The 22,954-nt window shown below is 53.0% G+C and overlaps 1 protein-coding gene across 1 annotated transcript in view; it reads right to left on the bottom strand.

Annotated features, from left to right (window-relative positions):
* MMP2 (matrix metallopeptidase 2) overlaps positions 1 to 22,948 on the bottom strand; it is a 24,710-nt gene extending 1,762 nt beyond the window's left edge. Inside the window, exons 1-13 of the mRNA XM_015586902.1 lie at positions 22,878 to 22,948; positions 20,048 to 20,274; positions 19,076 to 19,224; positions 18,056 to 18,184; positions 17,664 to 17,837; positions 14,799 to 14,972; positions 13,815 to 13,988; positions 11,687 to 11,842; positions 10,570 to 10,711; positions 6,908 to 7,044; positions 5,718 to 5,877; positions 1,567 to 1,676; positions 3 to 48 (exon numbers count right to left, since the gene is read on the bottom strand). Of these exons, the coding sequence (XP_015442388.1) occupies positions 3 to 48; positions 1,567 to 1,676; positions 5,718 to 5,877; positions 6,908 to 7,044; positions 10,570 to 10,711; positions 11,687 to 11,842; positions 13,815 to 13,988; positions 14,799 to 14,972; positions 17,664 to 17,837; positions 18,056 to 18,184; positions 19,076 to 19,224; positions 20,048 to 20,199 (1,703 nt within the window). The 5' untranslated portion in view covers positions 20,200 to 20,274; positions 22,878 to 22,948. The remainder of the gene's footprint in view (positions 1 to 2; positions 49 to 1,566; positions 1,677 to 5,717; positions 5,878 to 6,907; positions 7,045 to 10,569; positions 10,712 to 11,686; positions 11,843 to 13,814; positions 13,989 to 14,798; positions 14,973 to 17,663; positions 17,838 to 18,055; positions 18,185 to 19,075; positions 19,225 to 20,047; positions 20,275 to 22,877) is intronic.
* Positions 22,949 to 22,954: the final 6 nt, after the last annotated feature.

The raw sequence follows: 22,954 nt of genomic DNA, 5'->3' as shown, positions 1-22,954 counted from the left end.
GCTTCTCCAGCTTCAGATAAAACGCGCCCTTGAAGAAATAGCTATGACCTGGGATGAGAAAGAGGAGAGGCTGTAACCACCCCACCCTCAGACATTCTGGCACGTGGAATATTCTTGGGAACTTTGGAAGACTGTCTGCCATAGGCAAGAGGCTTTAAAACCAGAGAGGGATCCTTCAAGGCTGGAAGAAGAAATGGTTGTGGAAGTAAGCTCTCTGAGTCCCTGTTTCTTCATCTTTAAGATGAGGATAAAGATACCAACCTCTTAGGGCTTGTGGTGAGGATGAAGTTAGATAATATATGCTATTATTAATATAAATAACAGTACTCCACTGAGCGCAATCACCGAACTAAACGCTTTCCACGTACGGAGGCAGCAAACCAGGAGGCCGCTCATCCTATTGGCTCACAGATGGGTTTTATTTGGCTCACGCACGGGTTTTATTTGGCTCACACACAGGTTTTATTTGGCTCACACGCGTTTTTTGTTTTGTTTTGAATGCTGAAGAAGTTGCCAAAATGTACACATGTGGAAATGTCACATGAAAATACAGATGTTTTGCTTCCTTTTTAAAAAGAGATAGAACATCCAGCAACACTGGATCCTGCTCTAGGAGGGCAGCAATCATCGAGCAGAGAAGCAACTGTCCCCTGTAAATGAGCCGCGTGCTCTCTGGTTCACCACAGACCCCACCACTCCCTACTGTCTGCCTTGCCCACTTCACTCTTTTGTGCTACTGGCTTGGCCTCTATGGGCTACGAAATTTGACTCCTAACATAGCTGATCTTGTTTACTTCCTTTAAAATCCTGGCACATAGTAGGTGCTCAACAGTGTTTATTCCTGAAGATAATCCTTAACCGAGCACCTGATTGCACACTGATTTTTGTTGGACATGTAAGACCTTTAGCCACTGGAGGTCGGGGGCATGTGCTTAACCAGCATCTAATAAGGGCTCAAAGGAAAAAAAAAAAATCTTTGTGGAACTGAATTAAATTCTCCGCTAAAAGGCCAAACGAGACTGTTTCCAGGGCCCTAGAGAGCTCACATAAGATTTCAGGAATATGGTTTTCAAACTCCAAATTCTATCTCTCGATGATGCTGGTCGTTTTACTCAGTAAGGGACCAGGGGAAGACTGAGGATCTCTGCCACATCAGCAAGAAGGCATGGCAAAGTTTGTCCTGTCTCAAATGGAGCCATCCATCTACTAATGGGAGGTAGACACAAGGCTTCCTGTGGAACCCAAAAGGGCCTGGATCAAACCCCAGAATGAATCCAGGGCACAGAGCTCTCGTTCCTCGCCCCCTGCAGGCCTCCTGCGCCCCACCTCCCTGGCTCCAGGCCCTGTAGCTGTGAGGGGCCTCTTTGGGTCTTACTGCCTGGAGCCTGCTGAGTGAGCAGAGGTCAGGGGTCTGGATGCCTTCCCAGCACTGGGCTGAAGGGGCTGGTTTGTTTTCCCAGCCGGCACATACCTCTCTGCACAATGAGGGAGTTTGTGCTCGCAGGAGCTGGGCCCTGGCTGGGGGTGGGGAGTCTTAAGAAGCGGACAGAGGCCTGGGCAGCTTACCGCCACCTTGCAGGTCCACCACGGCGTCCAGGTTATCGGGGACAGCAGTCCAGGAGTCTGCGATGAGCTTGGGGAAGCCAGGATCCATTTTCTTCTTCACCTCATTGTATCTGCAAGGAACCGGACATGGTGAACCAGTGGGGCCTCCGTAAAGGCCACCCCTCTCCGGACCTGGATGGGAGGGCCCAGCTGATGGCTCGTGGGTGGGCCTGGGAAAGCAGACCTAGCCCTTCAGGGTGGCAGCCAGCTGGAGTGGGAAGACACGCTATCGGAACTGGGTCTGAATCCCAACTCCACCACTCGCTAATTATATGACCTTTACAGTCCCATAAAAACAATCTTGTGATTACTGCTAACATTTAAGCAGCATGTTAACCACTTTTCATTAACTTTTTCAATTATTATGACAATCCAATGATACCATAGGCCTATTACCATATTACTCATGTTACAGACCAGACACCTTAAAAATGGCACCCAGCTTCTAAGTGGTAATCACACCCACCCAGGCTTCTCTGGCTCCAGGGCTGCAGATATTCTCAGAGTCTGTTTCACCAGATGGAAGATGGGGTTCTATTTAATTTAATGCATTAATTAATGTATCTACGACATAAAATAACATATGCAAATGTGCCTCTCCCCGTGTCTTGTACTTGGTGGGTATTTGAGAAATATCAGCTCCTTCACCAACTTTACTCCCTACTGCAGAGTGTGGAGCACTGAGCTAGACGTCCAAGGACGGGCCCCCCCCCCATCATCCTTTCCCTGGGTGGCTTGAACAAACTGCTGCTTTTTCATCTGGAGATGACGGTCCACATCCTGGATAATGATTTCAGCGGGACAGCGAGGTTACCGTGCAAAGTGGGGCACTGAGTCCAAGCCCTCCTGTTAGTCACAGGACAGACCTCTCGCCCCTCTCTGCCCTGGCTGTGTAGTTATCCCGGGCTCTGCCTTTAATTCGAGTATTGGTTGGCATATTCTTCTTCCTGGCTAGCGACGCCTCTGTCTTTGACATTTTTTTGGAGAACTTTTTACATGCTGCGGTCATTTTGATTCTCTCCTTACACTCAACCTATTCATTATTCTATAAATTTTTAATGAGATCCCAGCCCATGCCTGTGGATATTGCAGTAAACAAGATAACATCTTGCTTTTGTGGTGCTGATTTGCTAGACAAATCTCTATTTGAATGACATCTTGGTGACAGCCAAGCATTCCTGTACAGTGCCTCACAGGTGACTTCTTCCCCATGCCCAGCCCTACCACCTCCACCCCAGATGCCAACAACAGCTTCCCCTCTGAGAGGCCTTCTACAGGGGTTGTTCTTCTCTGCCAAATACCCTGAGAATAGCCGGAAAAGCTTTCCTTAATCCCGGCTGCTTCATAAGACTTCTTGCCAAACCTAACGTGCTTCTTCATGACCCGAGGTACCCAAGTCAAGTATCCCAGCTCGAATCCCCAGCATTCCACATACATCACTTCCATAGACCTCACAAACGACATTCCCTAAAGTGATGACAGCTCAGAGCTAGGTGTCCTTGAACTCGCTCTCCTTTCTTTCTCTACCTACGGAAAGTAGGGAGGGCAGGAATCAACCCCATTTTACAGACGAGGAAACTGAGGCTCAGAGAAGTGAATCAATTTGCTTCCAAGTTCTTTTCTTCCAGGAAGAACATGGCATTGTGGTACCAGAAGATGCTGGCTCTGAAAGGGACCATCTCTCTTCACTTTCCTCTCTGTCCCCAGTCTCCTCCTACAGAGTTTTCCGCTCACTGGCACACCGTTTTTAAAGTTTTCTCCGCGACACTCTGTGTTTCTCCTCTGACTGCATTAACTGCAGCAGAAAGCGGGTGTTAAGAACACAATTTACATCCCAGCTTTTCCACAGGTACATTCCTGAGGCACATCAGCCTCAGGTTCCACACCTGGAAAAATGGGGCTAATAACAGTATCCATCTTAACTCACTTTTCCACAGGTACATTCCTGAGGCACATCAGCCTGGAAAACGGGGCTAATAACAGTATCCACCTTAACTCGAAAATGCAGGTGACATGCACAGCCTCAAGCCCCAGGCCTGGAATACAGTACGGGGCTCATCATGAGAGCTAGCTTTATTTTATTCTAATGTGTTTATATCTCTTCCCCACAATCTACCGTAAACTCCATAAGACAGAAGTGACTATTTCTTAACCACTGTCTTCCAGCACCTAAGTGCCTGACACATAGGAGATATTGAATAGTATTTCAAGGCTTAGTGGAAGTTTTCAGAAGCAGGGGCTGAGCACTCCCTGGCATGAACTAGGGGAATCCCAGGCTGGGGGCAGCTGCTCTTGCTGTCAATGTGGGGATCTCTCTGTCTCCAGCAAGGTCATCTCTGAGGCCCCTGCAGACGCTCCACCAGGACCAATGTCTCAAGTACATTAACCATGGGGATCTCTCTGTCTCCAGCAAGGTCATCTCTGAGGCCCCTGCAGACTCTGCACCAGAACCAATGTCTCAAGTACATTAACCATCTCTCCTGGGAGGGAACCTAGGTTGCCTTTTGGAAACCCAGCCCAGAACTTCTGACAGGCCCTGCAGCTCTGCCGCTTTTGAGGAAGTTTCACGGAGCTTCCTCTACAGAGTAAGCTGTCCATCCTGGCCCCTGGCTCTGGGAGGTGAACTTGTTTCAGAAAAGGACTGGAAGGCAGATTAACTGCCGGAAACCCAGCAAATCACCGCTGCAGCCCGAGCGTGTGTGTGCGCGTGTGTGTGTGTATGTGTGTGTGTGTGTGTGTGTGCATGCGCACACATAGGTGTGAAACTGATATTCACACGTGGCCACGTCTGTTCCTGCATGTTTACATACGCAGAATGTGTTGGAGGGTGATTATAAAAGTCCTTCCTGCACCTGATGCAGACACCAGGGTTCTATGATTTTAAGTTTCATGTCTCTGTGGGTCTGTGCCTCTCGCTGTCCGCATCCTAAGATTTGGAGACTCGGAGCAACTGCCATTCGCAGTGCACGCACAGGCCTGGGACAGTTCCAGAGCCCGTGGGCGGCGAGCCCGCCCCCTGGATTCCTAGCTGACTCAGTTCCTTCGTGAGGCTTGAGCTGTCGATCAGCTTAAGTTGCTAAGTATCTTAGTAATACGTCTACAATTCCACCTTGACACGGGCAGCCTGGGAGACAAGCAGCTTCTGAATGCAGGGCAGTGGGGGGCAGGCGTGGTAGGAGGAGAAAGGGGGAGAAGGAAGGGGCCTTGGGAAGGAAGCAGGATCAATTCAGGGGCGACAAAGGGCCCGGATGCAGTGGCAGCGGGGACACTCGGAGGAAGGGTGGCTGAAGATACCCAACCACCTCTTCTCCACTGACCGAAGGGTACCGGAGAGGGGGCCAGGGTTAGAGGACAGGAAACAGTTCCGATCCTGGCTCACTGGTCAACATACTTGCGTATAAATAACCTACACACGTTATTTAATTTCTTTGGACCACAGTTTCCTTAGCTGGGAAAAACAAAGCATTTTAATCAAACCCCTGAGGTCTGGGCTGCTTCTCACTGGCCATTCCTGGATACTGGGCTCCCTGACCCTTAGCCCTGACCATGGCTTCGCAAAATTGAATCCTTCCCTTTAGATGCCTCTATCACCCCCCTTTCTTGAGACCCCACTATCTCAGGTACAATGTAGAAGAGTGAAGAACAGCATATTCTCTGAGAGCCAGAATTCCAGGGTTCAAATCCCAGCCCACCATTATCTGGCTTTAAGCTAGATACATAACCTCTCTGAAACTAAGTGTCCACACCTATAAAATGGGAATAATCATCTTTAATATCCACCAAATAAGCCCTTGGAATAGTGTCTGACACATAACATCAGTAGTAGCAGCTGTTGTCTTTATTTCGATGACCCCCATCTTCAGGGAGTCACCTCAATTTGGGAAGCTCAAGAACAGACAGACATGGGCCCAATCAAAAAACTTCTGAGAAGGGAAAGGAGGTTCTAACTGGAACTGTGCCAGTAATGTCATTCTCCGGTGACTTCTCAAAGGGGCTGCAGACCCGGCAAGTTAGAGACCAGAGACGGGGTGTCCGTGGCCCACCTGCCTCTGAACTTGACCCAGGAGGCACGAAGCCCAATGTGCTGCATCCCTCCCTCCGCCCTCCCTTACCTCCAGAACTTGTCTCCAGCAAAGATGTATGTCTTCTTATTCTTGCTCCAGTTGAAGGCGGCATCCACGCGTTCAACATCAGGAGGCAGCCCCAGGCTGGTCAGCGGCTTGGGGTACCCTCGCTCCAGGGTACTGGCTGAATAGACCCAGTATTCATTCCCTGGGGTGGAAGCAAAGGGTGTTTGGTGACGGATGCTGAAATGCCCCAGGTCAGCCTGTTCTTCCCACTGTCTATAGCTATTCTTAACGAGGACACGAGTCCCTGCTCACGTCCACATTCAGAACCCCCAGATCTGTACACGGTTTTACAACTGGTTACAATTGGAGCCTGGCCCGGGAGGGGAGTGGGGGATGAGTCTGGCTCTAGCTCTACTCACCAAGCCATGCCCGCGAAGTGCCACGCCTGCCACGAGGAGGCACCTTTTTCTAATTTGCACAAAGTACTGCCCCAGCCACAACCCATGATTGTTCTGGGTAGCAGGAAATGGGGAGCTGGCTGCTGGAACATGCATCCCCAGTGTTGGCCGAGCCTTCGGCTGCACCAGGAAGCCACCCCTGTGACCCCAGCTCAGACTGGCAGGGACTCTGCTGGTCCTCCCTCTCGAATCATAGCCCTTGCTGCGCTCCCCCTCTTAAACAGCCTGGTCTTCTGTCTCCCCCACTAGTTTGTAAGCTCCATGAGGGCAGAGGCTGGGTCCCTGGCACATGGCAGGGGCTGGAATAAAGGTTGAATGAACGGGGTTTCCCAAATGTCAGCTATGTAACCCTACCCTGAAGGGTTTTTATCCCTTATAGAGACTCCTTGTACAATTATTTACTTAATATTTTGCTTTCAAGGAATTCACTTAAAAATCTTTAGAAATAGTGTATTTTAAAATTTAAAAATGAAACGAATTGGGTTTTTAAAAATGCTAAATAAAATTGTCGCCTGCCATAGGCTCTAGCATTAGAAAAGTGTGAAGAGACCCCAGCACTAAACCGCAATTTTCCTTCTAAAAAAGGAACCAAAAGAATTAAAAAGGTAATGAAATGTTCGCTTTGTGGGCCAATGCTATGTGATGCTGCTCTCAGATGAGAAATGATGGTTGGAAAAAATGGGTCTGTAAAGCAAGGGAGCACCCATGGGCACACAGGGACCGTGGTGATGAGCCCTGTTGAGCCGAGGGCCAGGCAGGACCCTTCCCACAGACCTGCAAAGAACACAGCCTTCTCCTCCTGTGGGGCTTCGTACACAGCATCGATCTTTTCTGGGAGCTCAGGCCAGAATGTGGCCACCAGTAGGGGCCCCATGGGCTTGTTCTGTGGTGTCACTGTCCGCCAAATGAACCTGAAGGGAGGAAGGGGACACCAGAAACCACACCTTCAGTCACCCTGCAGTTGTAACCACACGTGCCTCCCCAAGTCCATTCAGAGACATCCGGCCATCACGCCCGGGAGGGGGGAAGAAAGATCAAAGGAGGGCTGGAGAAGGACTGTAGAATGGACACAGGCCCCTCTGCCAGCTGCCAAACTGGGGAGCGACCTCTTTGCTCCCCCTCTTGCTCCCTTGTCCGGGAAGCCTTCCTAACTATCTCTGTCCTTACTGGATTCCCCATTCTCCGAGCCTCTCGAAATCATCAACACCGAGTGCCTAGAAAAGTTGTTAGACTATATTTTTAAATGTCTTATCTCTTCTACTAGATTGGAAGCCAACTGAGGCAGAGGCTGGTGGCACTCAAAAGCATTCCCTGAATTGAAATAGAATGGATTTGTATACTGTGGCAAGACTAAGGGTTATTGTTTATTGAGCGCCTACTAAGTACCAACACTTTATGTTTTGTAAAATGTATCCTCACAATATTGTACAACCTGTGCTCTCAGTGGTCTATCCAGCATCTATTATCTATTCATTTCTCTATCATCTTTCCTTACGGAACCCCCACATTTATGATTCATCCTGCCCTCAGGTGGACTCAACCCCCATTCTGGTTAGTTTAAGCCACTGGTTCTCAAAGTGTGATCCCCAGACCATCACCTGAGAACTCCTTAGAAATGTAAATTATTGCCGCCCCCCCCCATCCCAAGACCTGCGGATCAGACTCTCTGGGCTTGGGATCCAGTAATCTGCATTTTAACAAGCCTTCCTAATTATTTTAATGCATGCCACAGTTTTAGAACCACTGGTCTAAGCTTATCAGAGCTTTAGCATTCCCTGGCAACTGCTATTGATTCAGCAGTGGTCACGTGATTTATGTTGGCACAACGACATGGAAGAGACAGACTTGTATTTCATATGTGGAGATCTCTCTTTCTCTCTTTCTCTCTTTCTCCTGTTGGATGTGGACAAGGAAGCCAATAGCCCTAGCTTGTGACCATGAGGAACCCATCCAGCCTTAGGATGAAGTCAGTGCAGAGGACAGCACTGGGTAAAGTTATCATTAAGTCACTGGCCCTCTTTCTGTCCCTGGAGGCAGCCATAATCCTGGACTTCATACCACGTGAGAGCAATTTCTCACCATTGTTTAAGCTCGTTTGAGTCGGGGCTCTCTGATACTTGCAGCTAAAACATCCTAGTATCGGAAGGTATCACAATCCTTATTTGGCAAATGAAGCTCAGATTGGTTCCCAGGATTTGCACCCACAGCCGATTCCGAAGGACGAGCTGAATCATCCTGCAGTACTGCCTTTCTCATGCCCCCTCCAGTGCCTAGCACCAATTTTCACACATGATTGGTGCTTAAATATTTGCCACGTAATTCAAGGACCCCATTAAACGCTCATCGACTTCCTTTTGAAAGTGTGATGGATCAGGCCAAGGATGCCTCCCCTCAGGGCCTGGGCTCTGCAACCCGTTCTAGTCCGCGCATCTCGGATGAGCAGGTGCGGTTGGGGCCTTCCTCCGTGGGAAGTGCCCCAGGCCAAGACGGCGCTGGGAAGCGGGGCCCTAGATTTACCTCTTCCCCTGCCCCCCCGTAATGGAGGCTGCAGGAGAGCATAAACATCGTTGTTACATCCTGGGTTGGTCATTCGAGGACTGACAGTACCTGACTTCGCATTGCGTTTGGAGTCTCCATTCTTGGCATCGCCCTGCAGGCGCCTGTGCCCCAGCACCCGGCCCAGTGCTGGCAGCAGAGAGGGGCCCTCTGCAAAACTTGATGCAGCATCTTCCAGCCTTGCCAGGCTCTCTGTTTCTCCCCGTCTAAGCCAGGAACTTTCACATCTCTGTGGCTCAAACACCCTCCCAGCCTGTCAGCCCCATCACTGTTCATCCAAACCGGCTCCTCCTTAAAGGGCGTCTCAAGTGCTGCCTTACCCGTGGAGCCTCCCTGATCGGACGCGTTCTGGTAAAGCCTCTGCAACCACGATGCCTTCATTCTGCCACATATTACTGGCAGTTCTCTCTGCCTGTTTCCCAAACCAGACTGGTGAGGCTCAAACTTTCATGTGCCTCAGAGTCATCAGGGGGATTTGCTGAAATGCAGATTCCTGGGGCCCACTCCCAGAGGTTCCAGTTGGAAGGCCTGGGGGTGGGAGTGAAAACCCACTTTCGGCACGTACACCCTAGGGGGTTCTGGGGTAGAGGCCCCATGGATCTCTCTGCGAACACTGACCTGGGCATTAAACAGCCCCTTTGCTCCCAGCACATCATCCTCCACCCCCAGCTCCTAAAGCCTAGTGAAGTATTTGGCGCAGTCGATGCCAAGTAGTTACTTGTCGATAATAATGGCCAGTATGAATGAAGACACTCTGTGTCAGACACTGCTCTAAGCACTAAGCTCATCTCATCCTTAAAACAGCCCTATGAGATAGGCTAGAAAATTAGCCCCATTTTATAGATGAGGAAACTGAGGTGCAAGAATTACAAAGATGCATAATTAACACGCCCATGATCAAGCAACCAGGAGGTAGCAGGTCCAGGACTCCAAGCCAGGCAATCTGGCTCCAGAACCCACTCTGTCAACTACCATGCTCTATGAATGGATAAATAGACAAATTGACAAACGGATGATGATGAATTGATAATAAATAACAGATGGATAGATAATGGACGGATGGATAACGGATGGATGGATAGATGAACGACAGATAGATGGACGGATAGATGTATATATGTATGCATGTACAGATGGATGATGGATGGATCCTTGATACAGTCTTAATACCGTCTGCCATTATCCAGGACTGCTAGGGCAGCGGGGTGAGTCTCAACCCTTGGTCAACTGAGTGGGGGGCCTTTATAGCATGAAGCAAACCTCCTTTCTCAGCCCTGTGGCTTCTCGCTCCCTATCCATAGAACAGTTTGGCCATTCGAGGTCAAGGCCATTCCAGGAGAAGGCCTGTGGTAGCCTGGATTGTTGTTTCGAATTCTTCCCTTTATCCCTCTTTTTAGAAATATGCATCTATGTCAATCAATTTCCCTGCGACCCTATAGTACCACCCCCTGGAGTAGGCGTTGGGGCTTGGCCACGTGATTTGCTTCAGTTGATGGGATATTCTCAGATATGATGTGAGTGGAGGCTTTAGATGTGCCTGTGTGATCTGAGCTGGCCTCTTGTGCTTCTGCCATCTGCCAGGAGGAGCCACTAATCCCAGGAGAATGAGCTCACAGCAGAGCACAGCTACTTCACACTGCAAGTCGAAGCCAAGACACCTAGTAGACCCACAGACTAGAAGAAGGCAAAAGAAATAACCATGTTGGTGAACCACTGAGATCTGGAAATTGTCTGACACGTAGCAAAAACTGTCTACTACACAGGCCATTCTGTGAAGTCCCCAGTGGGGTCCAAGCATGGTGGGGGGTCGGGCATACAAATAATGAGGATGGAGCAGGGGGCAAGGGACAAGAAGGACAAGCAGCAAGCTACTCACTCACCGGTCCTTAAAGAAGAAAATCTCCCCACGGATCTGAGCGATGCCATCAAAGATGATGTCCTGTGTGCACAGCTCTGGAGTGACTGGTCCCAGCGTGGGGGTGGGGCCGGTGCCAGTGCCAGCGTCAGTGTCAGGGGACACCCCTGGGGGAGGACACCCGACTTCAGACTCTTCCCAGCTCCAGGGCTTCTCCCCACCAGGCCGAGCCCCCAAGGCCGCCCGGCCGGCCTGGCCTCGGTGTGAGCCCGGGCGAGAGAGGGAGATGAGGCCCGGACGTGGAGAGGGGGCCGTGAAGGAAACTCGGGATCCCACGGCCCTTCGCATGTCATGTTAATCACTCCCGGTTCACAGACGAGGAAACCGAGTCCACGGAGGTAAAGACCTGCTCTGGCTCTTGCGGCTGGTGAGTGGCAGAGGTGGAACTAGACCCTGGCGCCTCTCACTCTGTCTCGGGGCCTCTCCAAGTCCAGTGTTCCCCCAGCTTCATGGCTCAAGCCCACGTCCACCGTTTTGGCGTGGTCCAGGTACGATTATATACCTTTTTCTCTTTTAATGGACTTACTTTTTAAACTCTAGCCTCACTGCAAGCACTAATAATAAACCAGTCGTCAGTCTTAGGGACTCGTTATACTGTTCCTGTTACCCATGAAAATAAAAGAACCATTAAGAACAGCAGAAACATGCGCCCCGGTATCATTAAGGTCGCTCCACACAGTGGGAAATCCTAACCTGTGTTTGGCTAATCCTCCTGGATTCTAAACCTAACTTGGTTGCTGAAAACTGGTGACCCTAAGCCAGAAAGACTACCTTTCTCGGGCCTCAGTTCACTCCCCTAGAAGATGGAGACCCCCTTTCTGCCCAGCCTGCCTGGCAGTGTGGAGCTGGGGACCCAAGAGGGCTGTGAACACTGACGTTACTTGGAAAGAAAAGGGACGGTCGGTCCTAGAGTCCCCTTGGAGTGTTGCTCTGACCCCCGCAGAGCAGGTTGACACTCCAGCCTCCTGCCCTTGCTTCCTGCAATCCCGGGGAGAGGAGACGTTGCTGGCGTCACCCCTGGGCCTCCGTCCCAGGCTGCATGGACTCCCAGCCCCTGCCCGCAGCCCTAATCTGAGGCTTACCGTAGAGGTCTTGAATGCCCTTGATGTCATCCTGGGACAGGCGGAAGTTCTTGGTGTAGGTGTAAATGGGTGCCATCAGGGCTCCTGGGTCCTCTGAGTGCTCCAAGCCCATGGCGTGGCCAAACTCATGGGCTGCCACCAGGAACAGGCTGTATCCTGAGGGTCGCAGGGATGGGAGGGGGGCAGAAAGAAAGGGAGAGAGAGGAGTCAGGCCCTGTCGCTGGTGATGGAGACCTCTGAGGACATCCCACAGTGGGACTGAGAGTCCTGGAAAAGGCACATACTGATTTTTCCTTCTCCTGAGAATTCTAGGATTAACAGACTATGCCTATTTTTATCACACAGGGTCAGCCAAAGTCCCCTTGTCCCTCTCCAGGAGAAGGAGCAGCGTCTGCAAATCCTCTACCTAAAGTCCCGTTTGTTAAAAATCATGCTTTGTGGCTTTTTATGTTTCTCTCTACAGAACAGGGCAAAACTTGCTCCAAATAGGGTCTCCAAAGAGGTAGGAGAGTGAGGACAGGCTGGCCCCAAGGGTCTGCCACGCCTGCCCCAGGACAGCAGGAAAACCCTACATGTCACCCTATTGTGGGTTGAATTGTGTCCCCCCAAAAGATAAGTCCTAACCCTAGTACCTACGAAAGGTGACTTTATCCGGAAACAGGTTCTTTGCAGAGATCATTAAGATGTAAGTTAAAACGAGGTCATATCGGTGTAGGGCGAGCCCTTTATCCAATACCACTCATTCCCTTGTAAGAAGCAGCACAGAGACGAACACGGAGGAGAAAAGGCCACGTTATGACAGTGGCAGGAGATAGTGACTCAACCTTCAGAGGCCATGTGGTCCTACCAGAAACCCTGATTTCAGACTTTGAGCCTCCAGGGGGACGAGAGAGTAAACTGCCATTGTTTTAAGCCACGCAGTTTGGGGAACTTTGCTGGGAAAGCCCCAGGAGACTACTACACAGGCCGGGAGCACCGTGCCGGCCCGGAGCCCCAAACCATTCGGGAGGAGGGAGAATCCCCCGTTTAGGCAGAAGCTGGAGCACAGCAGGTAAAATCAGGATTTGTCCTAGCATGGCGTTGGATGAGGGATAAGAAAAACTCCTCCGGTCAGCCGCTGCCTGTCGGCTTTCTCCAAGTTCCATCTCATTGTGAATAAAAGGAAGAAAAGTAACAAGAGAGGCTGGCCTGTTTCTGGCCAGCGCTGGACCAGCCCTCTCGCCTGGCCACCTCGGGCCATCAGTGAGCCCAATGACCGTGGGATTTGTCCTAGCATGGCACTGGATGAGGGATAAGAAAAACTCCTCCGGTCAGCCGCTGCCTGTCGGCTTTCTCCAAGTTCCATCTCATTGTGAATAAAAGGAAGAAAAGTAACAAGAGAGGCTGGCCTGTTTCTGGCCAGCGCTGGACCAGCCCTCTCGCCTGGCCACCTTGGGCCATCAGTGAGCCCAACGACCCTGAGCCTGGCATGCTCGAGTGGGCACGTCACCCTGCTCACTGCCCTGGCCCCACGGTCCCTCTCTCGGTCACTCTCTCAGCCCGGCCTATGAGTCTGGGAGGACAGAGAGCTGCCTCGGCTGGCCGGCTGTGTCCTTGGCATGCAGCGCTGACAAGGACCCCCCATCCTCAACTTGGCAAAGGGTGGAGCTGCGGGGGCCGGGAGGGCTCTGGGGCTCTCCGGAGCTGCGTGGAGGGCGGAGCTGGAGCCAGGACGAGGGCCTCCTGTGCCCTCTCTTGTCCCGCCCGCCCAGCTCCTTGGAGGCAGCTGTCTGCTGGAGCGGGAACACCTCGTAGGAGAGCACCCGAGTCCAGCATCGTGACATTTTGGGTGGTCTCAGAGGAAAGAGGTACCGGGGTGGATGGGGTCTTATTGTAGAGGCCAGGCCTCTGCCCCGATGGGCACGCATCCAGCAAGAACGAGCAGAGTCTCTGCCATGGGCGGGTCTGGGGTGGGCAGTGTCCCCCACCACGGATGGGCAGGGCCTCAGCCAGAGCAGCGTCTCTGCCAGGCTGAGTGGGTGTGTGGGGGGCACTGTCTAAGCCTGGGGTGGGTGGAGATGCGGGCGGGTCTGCCGCCCAGACGTGGGGGGCGGTGCCGGCGTGTCTGCCCGGCGGCCGGAGCCGGTACCTTGGTCGGGGCAGAAGCCCCACTTGCGGTCCTCGTCGTAGCTGTCCGTGGTCGAGCACCACAGCTTCCCGTCCCCGCGGCCCTCGCTGGTGCAGCGCTCGTGCTTTTTGCCCAGGAAGGTGAAGGGGAAGATGCAGGAGGCGCCTTCCGAGTTCCCGCCGACGGTGGACATGACTGCGGAGCCAGGGACACCGGTCAGGGGCAGCGCGGAGCCCAGGCCCCCTGCCGCCAGGAACGACGGCATAACTGGACAGTGACGAGCCACCCTGAGCCCTCGCTCAGTCCTGGGCACGGGGCCCCGTGCTTTATAAACGTCCACCCCCCACAACGCCCCTGCCCAGTGGGGACCCCTTCGAGGATGGGAAAACGGGAGCTCAGAGCGATGAAGGACTCGCCTGAGCAGACACCGCCGGGAAGGCTCAGGGCCGGGTGTCAAACCCACAGCTCTCGCTGGCCTCCCACGGGTGGGGGCGGAGGCGCCACAGGCAAAGGGAACTGGGCAGAGCCGGTGGTGCCCACGCACTTCCCGAGACCTGAGCTCCATCACTCAGGGTCCTACGGAGACCTATCTGTGTCTCCGGCGAAAAGCGGGTGCTCAGTAAATACCTGCGGGAGGACGGGGAGGAGGAAGGATGGAAAGAAGGAGGAAGACAGGCAGAAGAGTCCTTACGGAGAGCGAAAGGCAGGGACGAGACTTCGAGATCAAACAGAGGGAGAGAGGTAGTTGTCAGGGAGGCTGAGAGACTGTGGGTCATTCGGAGACGGTCCCGGGCGGGCCTGACACTAAGCGTCACCGATTTTGCTAACTGGCTGTTGGTGGCCAACGTCTGTTCTGATTTCGGTGCCTCTGCTCTACCTGCTGCTAGGTATTCTGACTGGGACCCTGTCCCCCATCTCGGGGAAAGGAGCGTGGGGGCTCTTGTGTGTTTCCCATCAGAAGGCAGGGGCCCGGCCCCGAGGGGCGGGGGCGGCGGCGACACCCACCGGTCTCCGGGCAGAAGCCGTACTTCTTGTCGCGGTCGTAGTCCTCCGTGGTGCTGCACCAGCGGTAGCCGTCCGTGCGGCCCTCGGTGGTGCAGCTGTTGTAGCTGGTGCCCTGGAAACGGAACGGGAACTTGCAGGGCTGTCCGTCGGCATTGCCACCTAGGGTGAGCAGGGCTGGGGGTGCGGAGAGAGGGGGGGTTGTGAATGTGAGAGGGGCCACCCACCTGCCCGCCCGAAAGTCGGCTGGGCGCACGGCTGGCTGGCTACCAACCTGCCGGTTCACACCAGGGAGGCTGTAGCATTGTTCAAATAGTAAAAATAATCTATACTGCTTGGTAAATTGCTGATTCTCTGAGCTCCTGGGGACCAGGCCTGGCTTCCTGGCCAACACCATCCTTCCTCTGGGAACTTATGGACTCCCTCCCACCCACGATGACATGGTAAACACATGGCACACAGCTGGGGGCCTCCAGAACCCTGCCGCGGCCCCGAGGTCACTGTCCACTCTGCCTGGTCTACACCCACACTGTGCGGATCGCTAAAGATATCATCCAGGATGGCAAGAGTCTCTCCGTTTGATGGACGGGGAAACTGAGGCACTGAGAGAGCTGGTTCTAGGACTGCTCGCGGGCACATAACTAAGAGAACTAAATGAGGGGGTGCACCTGAAAACTACAAAACAGGCCAATCTCAATCTCTCTATTGCTCACTGTCACGCGCGCCTGCCCGCACACGCGCACACACACCCAGCTTCACCTCTGTTCAACCCCAGACGCTTTCCTGGATGGCTCTGCTGTGGTCTCAGCAGGAGGAGGAGGGGAGAGGGGTGGAGGAGGTGCCTTTGGAAACCTTTTATTACACACCCCAGGCTCCCATTCTGATCTCCCCAAGACAGGAACCATGACTGGAGGATTTGGGGAGAGAGTGGGATTCAGAGTCTGGGCTTGTCTATCGTGGGTTCTCCGCCTGCTCCCCATGCCCTCAACTACCCTGAAGCTACAAAATGGTATGTTTCTGGAATTGCCAACTAGCAAAACCACAAGTGCGTAACAAAGACCATCTGTGCACAGCAGCGCCAGAGGTGACCTCACCAGCCCGTTAACTCCCCCATGACCAGAACGGAACCCAGGCCCTGGCCCCCCATTACGGGACCTGGGCCCCCTTATCCTCACTGCTCCCCTCTCCCCAATCTAGAGATCTTCTGCAACGCCAGAAACAACAAGATGCGGGGAAGAGGCCGAACTGAGGCCAGAGGCCTTGGTGATCACCAAGCAGGTGGAGACAAAGTGTTAACCTCCCCCGGAGGCCAGCCTCCCCATGTGGCCTCCCATGAGCCGCACTTCTACCTCACAGGAAGCCCCCACGTCCTTTCAGAGCCTGCCCCCAACAAGGATGAAGAGGAGCAGACATTGACTCAGCAGTCAGGAGGGGCTGAGTAACCAGAACCTCTGCCCCGAGACCCAAACTCGTGTGTGTGTGCGTCCTCACATCTGGCTACAGACCAAAGACATGGCTGATGTCCAAGGTAGGGAAAAACCCTTCCCAAACTTATGAATTACAGCTGTTTCCACTCCTATCACCGAGGCATTCTGTTCTAATCACAAGGGCTGACACGCGGGAGGGTTAACGCCCCCTGAATCCCTCCTGGGAAATGCAATGTACGTAAAATATTCCTGCTTAAAACTTCTGACTTATTCATGGTCCACGGCTTGAACGCATACTTCATGCAAAGCATCACATGAGCTTTGGCACGAGAAGCATAAACAGAAACACAAGTAACTCGCCATTGGTCCCTTTCCTTCGTCAAGATGGCCGGTGGTCAGTGTTCAGTTGCACTGGAGCCAGAGAGAGTCGCGAACGTGTAAAATTATAGCCCGAAAGACAGAGGCGTATATAGCTCAAGGAGTCTTTATGGGATGGGGAGAAAGAAGTATTTAGAAAAATGTCTGCATGTTCTCCCTTTTCCCCCAAAATGTTCTGAGCTCTCAGTCTCCAGCATCACCAGATATGACGACCTGACCAAATACGAAGTTATACACACCATCATTTCATGATTTCTGATTAAGAAGTCTGATTAAGAAGGATACTTTTAAAAGGATTGAGTGTGTATGTCTATGCCCATCCCCCTTAAAAAAATTTCCCCGTACATGGCTTTAAAACATCCGAAAATTTTATGTCTCAAGCATTGACAAACACATGCACACAAATACTAAGTCATGCCTAAGGCCTTTGCCAAGACACAGAGGTGCAGACACAAGCGAAGAGAGACCAAGAGAAGCAGATGGGACAGTCTCCATGTGTAAATACACACAGACACACACAGACACACACAGACACACACAGACACACACACACAGTAGCAGAGTTGGCATCAGAACCAGGAGTAATGGCTGAAATTCCAGGAGTCAGTATCCCCAAGCCAGGCTGGGTTCCAGCCTGGGTATCTGAGTCCTGCCCCGCAATCGCACTGCTAGGCTTCTGATTCACCCCTAAGCCTCTCCTCATGTCCTTGCACCCACCAATCCTGACTGGAGGGTAGAAGGTGGCTCTAGAGAGAACCACTGGGCATTTTAACAGTCCTCAATTCATTCCAATGTATGTTAGACAAAAATATTTAGCACCCCAAGCCCGTGATTTCACAAACATGCTAACGGTGAGCCTTAGAATAGAATCGATTGAATGAAAGCATTGAGTAAATAACTGTGCAGGTGAGAGGGACAGTGGGTTTGAAGGAAGGTCGGGGGACAGTGGGTTTGAAGGAAGTTGGGGGGGTGCCAGGCCTGGGGAGCGTGGATGGGGGCGGATCGCGGGCAGCCCGGGAAGGCTGCAGGCTGAGGTGCGGAGCCTGGAGCCAGACGGACTCACCTTCATGGGGGCAGAAACCATATTTGCCATCCTTGTCGAAGTTGTAGGTGGTGGAGCACCAGAGGAAGCCGTCGCTGCGGCCCGAGTCGGTGCAGCTGGTGTACTCCTTGCCGTTGAACAGGAAAGGGAACTTACAGAACTCCCCGTCAGCGTTCCCGTACTTCACACGGACCACTGAGGGGCGACAGAGGGTGGGTGAACCTCTCCAGGCCTTTCTTTGGAGACCAGGACCATGTGACTCCCCTCCCACCCTATGTCTCTGGTCCCATCGGAGCAAGGAGAGGTGTCCAAGGCTTCCAGGGAAGGCACAGTCCTTGTTGCTAGGTTATAGGAAGACAGACATGCAGAGGACCGGAGAGGAGAACTGGGCATGCGGATGGTCCCTTTCTTACCTTGCCCTTCTCCCAAGGTCCACATCTCATCGTCATCAAAGTGGGAGTCTCCCCCAACACCAGGACCCGGGGCAAAGGCGTGTGCCAAGAGTCCGTCCTTGCCATCAAAGGGGTACCCATCACCATGCTCTGAAATACACCGGGTCTCAGCTTCCAGCTGCCCCATCTGGGCCCTGAAACCCAGCCACACCTCATCCAAAGCTGGGGCCTTTAGCCCACCTGGCATCTGTCCCCTGTCCTGTTGGAGTCATCCAGGACTGGGGATACAGCAAGTCAGTAGAGAGTTTGTTTGTCACCATCCAAGGATCTACAATGTTCCCTCAAGTCTGTCACTGATATCTGCAGCACTAACCCCATGCCTACTGTCCACCCAGGTCCCTACCACCCACCCACGTGCCCACATTCTTTCCTGTGCTGTGCTATTTACCTACAACACTATCCTACCCTCAATGTCTACACTACCTACCTCCAGGTCTACACTACTGCCAGTTGGCGTCCACACCAATCCACTTGACGCCGCTGACCCTGGGTTCTATTCCATTTACCGTCATGTCTACACTGCTCCACTGCTTCCGACCCACCCTCACACTTAGAGATCCTCGGTGTCTACCAGTTACCCCACAGAGCTTTCTGCGACCACGGGCTGCTCTTCTTCTTTGCTGTTCGATTCAGAAACAACGAGGCCCATACGACCACCGAGCACATGAGACATGGCTAATGAGACTGAGAAACTGAATTTTAAGTTTTACTTAATTGTGATTAATTGAAATGTAAGTAGCCCTGTGTTGCTAGGGCCTACCACATTGGACAGCGCAGGAAGACCACTCGCTTTGTTTTATACTGCCTCCAGGGACCACCCAGTGTCCCGTCGTCTGTCCTCACATCCACGTGGCTCTCCAGTGTCTGCCCCTTTTGCTCTAACTCAGCTGCCCACAAGACCCTGTGCCTCTAAATTAGCCAGATCGCCGCCTCTCCGCCCGGTCTCTGCACTGAACCCCTGCCGACTCCCGTTCTGCCTACCCCAGCGGCCGAAGTTGATCATGATGTCGGCCTCTCCATCGTGGATACGAGAAAACTGTAGAGGGGTCACGTCACTCCAGACTTGGAAGGCACGAGAGAAGGCGTCATCCACCGTCTCGGGATCGAGATCAGGCGTGTAGCCGATGATCCTGGAGGCGGGAGAAATGCACGTGAGCGTGTATGCATGTGTGCGAGTGTGTGTATATGCGACTGTGTCAGTGCATGAATGTGTGCACGGGGGGTATGTGTGTACAGATGTGAGAGTGTGTGTATGTGCATAAGCACGGGAGAGGTGTGGAGTGTGTGCACGTGAGTGTGCATGCATGTGCAGGTCTACGCGGGTGCGTGCTGAGCACAGCTCACTGGGAGACCGGCCTGCCCCCTGTCTCAGGACGCTCATCTCTCCCTTCTGGCTTGGGGCGGGGAGAAGACACACAGGAGCATAAATAGTGCACATGGGACACAGGCCAGAGCCCTCATCCTTGGAATCCAGCATGAGCCATACAGAACAGAACTCTCAGACCAATCAGCAACCAATTATAACAAGTCTATAGTATAAACCCAGTCAGCGACCCATCATCACAATCCCTCCATCTGACCCAAGGACCTCCTCTAGGAATCATAGTGACTAGCATCTATGACACTGTTACACTGTGAAAACCCTTTATATATGTGATCCAGCTTAGTTCCCAACCCATCCATGAGGCAGGTTTTATTTTAGCCCCACTTTGGAGATCAGAAAGCCAAGGCTCAGGGTCTGTAAAATAAGTAGCCCAATGCCCCGCACCTAGCGAGTGTGAGATTCAAGTCCAAGTCCGTCCGACTCTGGTTCCTAAGAACTTTGTACACCAACTCCTTAAGATGCTAGGTCCTCATAACACAGCTCCTGGGTCCCCAGAGTGGGAAGAGGCACGAGGAGACCCTGTGTGCCATAGCCCAGAGGCCCCGCTGTCCCCAGCCCCGCCTCGGCACCTGTACGTGATCTGGTTCTTGTCCCACTTGGGCTTGCGGGGGAAGAAGTTGTAGTTGGCCACGTCGGGGTTACCGCAGCGCGGCTTCCGCATCGTCTCGATGGTGCGCTGGTCCAGGGCGCCCGTCTGGGGCAGCCCGAAGAACTTCTGCATCTTCTTCAGCGTGTCCTTCAGCACGAACAGGTTGCACCTCTCCTTGGGGCAGCCGTAGTAAGTGTTCAGGTATTGCTGGAAGGAATGAGCACCAGAGACAGGTGAGGATGGCGCAATACTGACCTGAGCCGGCAGCGGTAACTAGTCCCCAGCCCAGCCCAGCCCCACAGCCCAGCCAGGACATAACCCAGGCACCCGAGGGCACTGAGTGGAGTCTTGGGTTCCCAAACCAGCTCTGATGCCCAATAGCTGAGTGACACAACAGCTGTAGGGAACAAGGCTACCGTGCGTTGGGTGCCTACTATACACCCAGGCACTTAAGTCAGCATGGAACTCTAACGCTCATGGTAACGCTATGATGGAGTTATTATTACGGTCCACATCGTTCGGAGGAATAAACTAAAGCACAGAGAGATTAAGAAAGTTGCCTAAAATCACACAGCTCACTGATGGCAGAGCTGGGTCTGGACCCAAGCAATGTGGCTCCAGAACCGCGCTCAGAACTGGAACTCTCCGCCACCTTTCTTTACCACCATCGTCTCTTCTAATCCACCTAACCGCTCATGACCTAAGGATTATTGTCCTCGCTTTTCTTATACAGAGATCCAGGGGCTATGCGCATGGCCTCCAGTAGCAGAGAGACCTGGGTTCAAATTCTGAATGGATCGTTTCCAAAAAGAAAGCGGTCCCATCCTTCAGTGCAATGCAGCGGCTCGGCCCAACTAAGGCCAGAACCAAACAGGCCCCTGCAGAGCGTCAGCAATCAATTCGCTCTTTTATTTGTCCGACAAATACTTTTTGACACCTCTCATGTTTCCGTGCTGGTGCCAGGATAAACCGGTGAACACGACGGATGTTTCAAGTCTCTAGGGTTCGAATCCCAGTGTGAGAAGGCTGATGAACCAGAAATAAATGCGAAATTAAATATGCGATGAGTGCTGCATTTAAATAGTGAAAGGGGCCAGAAGACCTTATTAAAGGGCCCTAACCTTGTTGGGGGGGTGGGGAGGAGGGTGGTTAATAAAAGGAAGATACAGGGAATAATAATAATAATAACTGATACCTATCGAGTGCTTACCATGTGCCACTGCAGAGTGTCTAAGGTTACCTCTCTTTTAACAGGTACCATTATCATCCTCAGTTTGCAGAAGAAGCTGAGCCGGAGCGGTTAAGTCTCTCGCCTCAGCTCACTAGGCCAGCTGATTAGTGCACTCAGGGATTTTCAAGCCAGTAGTCTAAGCCCAGAGCCCGCTTCTCAAGCCTCCCACTGCTCTGCCTCTGGGCCAGGCCGACTTCCAGGTGTTGGGGCAGATGCGCAGACCCAGGTAGCTCTGTCAACTTTCTAAAGCTGCCTGCTGGCCCACAACCAGCAGCCACATACACCGCGATGCCAGACGGCTTCTGACTCGTGAGAAAAGTAGCCCCTTAAAAACATTTATCCAGAGGAGACAGAGGCTTATATGCAGGAACGGAGCAGGGAGAGGTGTCACAGCCTGAGGAGGGGGTCTTGTCTTGGGCAGATTGGGGACCAGGCTGAAGAAGAATAGAGGATTTCTAGGGAGCTAAAGCAATAACGGAGCAGATGTCTTGTTAGCTAGAAGGGACATTTTGAGGGGTCACCAGTTCGAGGCGCTGCCAGGGTGAGGGGTAGCGCCCTTCCGCTGCCCCCCAGCCCCGCTTGTGCAACCCTGCGGCCTGGGCGCCCCTCGAGCCAGGCGCACGCGCCCACAGAGCAACATCTGAGCCGCAGCTTGGAGCCCCGCCAGGAGGGAGGGCTCGCTGGCCACTGTCCCACCCGCGGGGCTGCTCTGCCCCCGCCCCATGCGCCGGGCCTCCTGCGCCTGCCCTCCCTCCGCCCCGCCGGCCACCTCTCTCCCTTCTTCCTACCCCTTTGCAGAAGTTCGAGGAAACTTTCCTTAGTCCCTTGACCCTCCTGGTCGACTTGTCCGCTGAGCCAGGTAAAAAAAAAAAAAAAAAGACGCGCTCTCCGCTTTCCTCCTTCCCCAAATGTCCCCTCGAGCGCTTTGTCCAAGGCCCCTCTCCAGATGTGTGCCAAAGGTTCCCCAATCTTTGCCAAGTCCCTCTTGGCCCACAGCTCCCAACCTCATGTGTGCAAGAGTTTACCCAAATGCGTGGCAAAGGACCCCCTTCGGAGGGCGCTGCAGAGGGTTACAAAGACCCTCCACTGTTTGCAAAAGCGACCCCTGTGGGCCTTTTGCCAAAGGCCTAGCAAAAAGCTTGGCCTTGTTAGCCAACCCTCACGGGTCCAAAAGTTGTTTACAAAGCCGACCCCCCGCCCCCGCCACGTCCCCCAGATACTAGACAATGTCCCCGTTATTTACAAAAGCGCCTTTCCAGCTGTTTGCTAAAGCACCTCCCTTCCTTCCCTCCCTGCCATGTCCTGCAACTTGCCAAGTTGCTTATCGAAGGTCTTCTCCACTTACCAAAGTTCCCCTACGGTTTCCAAAACAGGTCCCTCCTGCAGCTGGCCAAAGACCCCCGCCACCACTCCTCCCCATCTCCCTCCCCACCCCAAGCTGCTGTTTACTGAAGCCCCTCCCCCCACGGTGTGTGCTCCCCCCGGGGATGGGCGAAGGGAGGTGTGGTGGGGAGACCCCCATCCTCCGCCTCCGAAGTTTGTCTCAACGTGGCTCTTTGAGGCTCGCGGAGCAACTCACCACAGCCAACTCTTTGTCCGTTTTGGGGGCGACATCTCCAGGGAACTTGATGATGGGCGATGGCCGAGCGGCGGCGC

Source organism: Pteropus alecto, unplaced genomic scaffold, assembly GCF_000325575.1.
Source record: "Pteropus alecto unplaced genomic scaffold, ASM32557v1 scaffold123, whole genome shotgun sequence".
In the NCBI taxonomy this organism is placed as follows: Eukaryota; Metazoa; Chordata; class Mammalia; order Chiroptera; family Pteropodidae; genus Pteropus; species Pteropus alecto.
This window is presented reverse-complemented; position numbering and strand designations above follow the sequence as displayed.